At 55.2% G+C, this 4355-nt stretch overlaps 1 protein-coding gene across 1 annotated transcript in view; it reads left to right on the forward strand.

The window, feature by feature from the left end:
• STK11 (serine/threonine kinase 11) overlaps positions 1-4355 on the forward strand; it is a 31802-nt gene that overhangs the window by 9253 nt on the left and 18194 nt on the right. The window contains exons 3-6 of the mRNA XM_010133853.1: positions 1085-1174; positions 1638-1770; positions 2233-2369; positions 2869-2996. Coding sequence (XP_010132155.1) covers positions 1085-1174; positions 1638-1770; positions 2233-2369; positions 2869-2996 — 488 coding nt within the window. The remainder of the gene's footprint in view (positions 1-1084; positions 1175-1637; positions 1771-2232; positions 2370-2868; positions 2997-4355) is intronic.

Genomic DNA, 4355 nt, shown 5'->3' on the forward strand with positions numbered 1-4355 from the left:
CCGCCGGAGTGCGGGGAGCAGAGGAGACCTGGCCTGTGGAATCTGCCGGCGGTGGTATGCTCTCGAAGGAGGAGGGTTGATGTCTTCCACGACACTTGGGACAGCAAGAGTTCATGGGTTTCTCCCGGAGCAGGAGAGGGCAGAAGGGATTTGGGGAGCTCTCTGCTGTTCTTGCTTTGCTGGTTTACCGGTGGCGTTGTGCCCAGCGGAAAATCTGACCGTACTTAACGTCCCTCTGAGGAGCAGCTCATGTGGGGACGTAGCACGAGGTTAACAGTGTTTTGAGCTCCTGGATCAAGAGTGCTGCAAAAGGGGCAACACAGTCTTTAGCACTGATCCCGATTAAAGTGCGGGTCATCTCTTCAGCCTCTCCTGCCTCAAGAGTTACGATGGGACATAAGCAACTTATTGAGGCTTAGGCTAAGGTGGCACCTGCCAGGAGTGATTAGAGCAGCAGAGAAGTGCTGGGTGTGCCTGGGGGCCGTGGCTGCCCAACAGTCCTGCGCTGCTCTTGATCTGCTCTCCTGGGCAAAGCCAGCAGAGTCCCCAGGTTTGTCCTCCAGCCCCTCGGCCCCGGCTGCCTCTCGGAGTCGTGGGGCAGGAGGAAACTAGGCAGTTACTGCTTTAGGTGCTTGTGGAGTTTCCGTGGTTGGCCCCATTAAAGCTGGAGGCACTGAAGTGCAGAGTAACAGGCTCTGGGGAGGTGGTGGGAGCTCGATGTCATGTCGGGGCAGAGGGACAATATGCCGCAGCTCTCCCGCCAGTGCGTTCCCAACTTCTTGAGGCACTTCAGGTATCGCCCTGTTTCTGCCATGCTTGTGAGATCTCCAACATCGCGTTGGAGTTCGCACCCTTTCAGGTCTCATCGCAGAGCTGCAGCTGGGCATTAAGCAGAACCTTCTGGCGGGTTCTTTGCTTTGCCTCTTCCTGTTGGGCAGCCGGAGGCAAGCACAGCTCGGGCTCTGCCTCTCTCACGTGTCACCAGGTCACGGGGCTCTCCGGTGCCGCTCGAACGGGACTGTGGCCCTCGCAGCATTTGCCTGAGAAGTGTTTAACCTTGAAGCTTCCTTAACTCTGCCTCCACGTATATGGTGATGGAGTACTGCGTGTGTGGGATGCAGGAGATGCTGGACAGCGTCCCGGAGAAGAGGTTTCCAGTCTTCCAGGCTCACGGGTAAGTAGGTTTGGTTCCACAGGCTGCGTTAGCCTCTCACCATGGTGCTCTCTCGAGCTCCACAGCTCATGGTACTCTGTGCTGGGACCACTGGCTGCACTGGGAAGTGACACCAGCTTTGTGCAGAAACACTGAAGAAGTGGTGGCAGGGATTGCCCTTAGAGTCTGGAAGGAAAAACCATCTTTCTGCTGAATTTTGTTTTATTTTGCTTCCTGAGGTGCCTGACACCCAACCAGGGCAGGCCAGCAAACCCCTGGGGACTCTGTCATTTTATGGTCATATTTTTTTTGTTTGTTTAAAAAGATCACAGATAGCCTGAGTAAAGGCACATGAAGTCAAGGATTTCTGGATATTATGAGATAAAAACTTGCACTTGGAACTGCTGCCAAGCCATCGGTGCACAATGCTAGTCATGCTACGGTCATGGCCTGCCTGACTTGTCCCCTCTAACTCTTCCTGCAGGTACTTCTGTCAGCTTATAGACGGCCTGGAGTACTTGCACAGCCAAGGGATTGTCCACAAGGATATAAAACCGGGGAACCTCCTGCTAACAACCAACGGGACTCTAAAAATATCCGATCTGGGCGTAGCAGAGGTACAGGAGAAGAGCAGCAGAGTCGGGCGGGTGGGAGACATGGCACTCGATCTAGGTCACCTTTGTGGTGTCGACTGATTTATTTAGACTTTTGTCCTGTTAAACCGGGAACGCTCCAGAGTAACTCTGAGCATTTATTGCAGTTGGCCAAACGCTTTTGTTGAGAACTGCACAAAACTGCCGTCTGGGAGGCGGGAGAGGAAAAACACGAGCCCCAGACAGTCCCCAGAGCCGGGGAGGTGGTGACGAGCCACATACCCCCACCCTTCATGCTGTGTGACGCTGTCTTAGCGGGGCAGGAGAGGGGCAGCAGTGTCACTGCTGCGTGTTGTGCTGCAGCGGCCTGTTCTCATGATGCCTCCGTGGATGTTCTGTGGCGGCGTTTTCCCCGTGGTCTCCAGGCTAAGCGTTTCTAACAGTTCGTGGTTCCCTGTTGGGAGCTGACGGGTCTCTCTGCTGCAGGCGCTGCATCCATTTGCAGAGGATGACACGTGCCGAACGAGCCAAGGGTCGCCAGCATTCCAGCCACCAGAGATTGCCAACGGCCTCGACACCTTTTCGGGCTTTAAAGTCGACATCTGGTCTGCGGGAGTCACGCTGTAAGTGCCCGCGCAGCATCCGGCAGTAGCAGTGAACGATTACAAGCCCCCAGATAGCTCCGTCTCGGGCGGTCTGCTGTCAGCGCTGCTCCTCTGTGTCATTGCAGGGATTGGGGGGTGGGTGTTGGGCCCTTCTTCGGGTGCGTTTACATTCCCCCAAGTACTTGTAAATCCGGAGGAAGTTAGTCTTTGCTTGGTGAGTAACTGCCAGCCCTTTCTCAGCTCTGAGATGCGCAGCAGCTCCTGTCCTTGCAGGAACCACAAATACCTCCCGTGTTTATTTTTAAGTTTCCTCCGTCCCAGCCTGTCAGGGAGATGTCTTGGTGGGTTTGACTCGTGAATGAAGAGGCTGTGATAAAGGAAGGGGAAGTTTAAAGAGATGTTCCAAATACTGTCAAAGACTCAGCTTTTCATTTCCTCTTGGCTTACGCAGTGACGTAGGAACCGAACGCTGCTCTGTGAGCTCTGCCTCATACAGCTTCTCCTCCTGCCTTCACAGGTACAACATCACAACGGGTCTGTACCCTTTCGAAGGGGATAATATCTATAAATTATTTGAAAACATCGGGAAAGGTGACTACACAATTCCAGAGGATTGTGGTCCTCCGCTCTCAGACTTATTGAGAGGTGAGTCTCCCAGCCGGCTCCAGGAGGGTCCAGGACGTCCAGTGCCCGTGCAGGCCCAGCGTCCCGTGCAGACAGAGGGTCCCGTGAGGAGGGAGGGTGCACTCGGGAACCTCAGAAGTCTTGGAGACACCTCCAGCACTGGTGTTCTGCAGTACACTAGACCTGCACAGGTTCCCTCGCTGCTCTTCATAGAGCTGGTTCTTGCAGCATGTTTCTTGTGCTCTGAGAAGCTCCTAAATCTAAAGACAAAGCCCACAAGAGGTTAAATTTAAAATGACATCACAGCATTGGTGCAGGTTTTGCAGGTGAGGACACTCAATAAAATTCCTTGCCTGAGGTTTCTCTAACGTGAAATGGCAAGTGCTCGAGTTCTGGTGTCCTTCCTCATCAGCCTCTGCTCTCCGCTTACCTGCTTCCATCCTAGTTGTCATCTCCTTCCCCTCCAGCTTAGAGCTGCAGGGACTGTGGAGCACAGTGACTGGTGCCTGCTTTCCCACAGGGCTGGGTAAACAGGAGTGGCACTTTCTGGGTGGAAGGAGGGAGTTGAGGAGTGGGTGGGTTTGTTTGCCTGTCACTCGTTGCCATAGTTTGAGGGTTAGTGTGGAACAGTCTCTAAGCTGGAAAGGTGAACGGTCAGGGAGCGGTTATGCTGGGCGTAGCCACCGGTCTGGTAATGCTGCAGTAGATGGAGTGTGATCCCAGCCCGAGGGAGACCCCGACCAGAGCTGCTCCACCCCGCTGGTGGGTGCAGCAGCACTCCCTGGCGTGGACTGATGCTCCCCTTCCATCCTCAGCTGTTTGAGAGCGATCAGACCTCAGATACGAAGCGGCACTGTCTTGTTTCAGACTTAATTTTCAGGTTCTTGTGCTACTCAGGGTTCAGAGGTTGGTGTGGGTGAAGGGCTGTGGGGCACTGAGCAGACGGAGTCAGCTTCCTGTCCTCCGGGAGGGCAGGTCTGCTCTGCTGTCGGCCTAAGGTTAGCCAAGAGGTGAACAGCTTTGCAGCATCGTGTGGCTGTGCTTCACGTGATTGTGGCTCTGCGGGGAAGGCTGTGCTGCCCCTGGGCTCCCGGCTCCTGTGTGGAGCTGCGGTTCCAGCCTGGGCTCTCTTTCATGTCCCGTTGGGTCACCTCCACATGGCACTGTGGCCAGGGGTGTCCTTGCTTGATGCCAGGCAGTGGCAGGTGATTCTGTCTGTCCAAGCTCTGCTCCCCACAGCCCCCCACCCCCGGGGAGGTGGCAGACCCCCTGCAGGCCTGCTCCTAGGAGGCTGGTTCGGCTCATCTGGCCCCATGCCAGTAGGAAGTAAGAGATTTCCCTGTGTTCCAAGAGGCGTTAACTGGCATCAGCAGGGAGGCC

The sequence above is a fragment of the Buceros rhinoceros genome, unplaced genomic scaffold (assembly GCF_000710305.1).
Source record: "Buceros rhinoceros silvestris isolate BGI_N320 unplaced genomic scaffold, ASM71030v1 scaffold24283, whole genome shotgun sequence".
Classification (NCBI taxonomy): Eukaryota; Metazoa; Chordata; class Aves; order Bucerotiformes; family Bucerotidae; genus Buceros; species Buceros rhinoceros.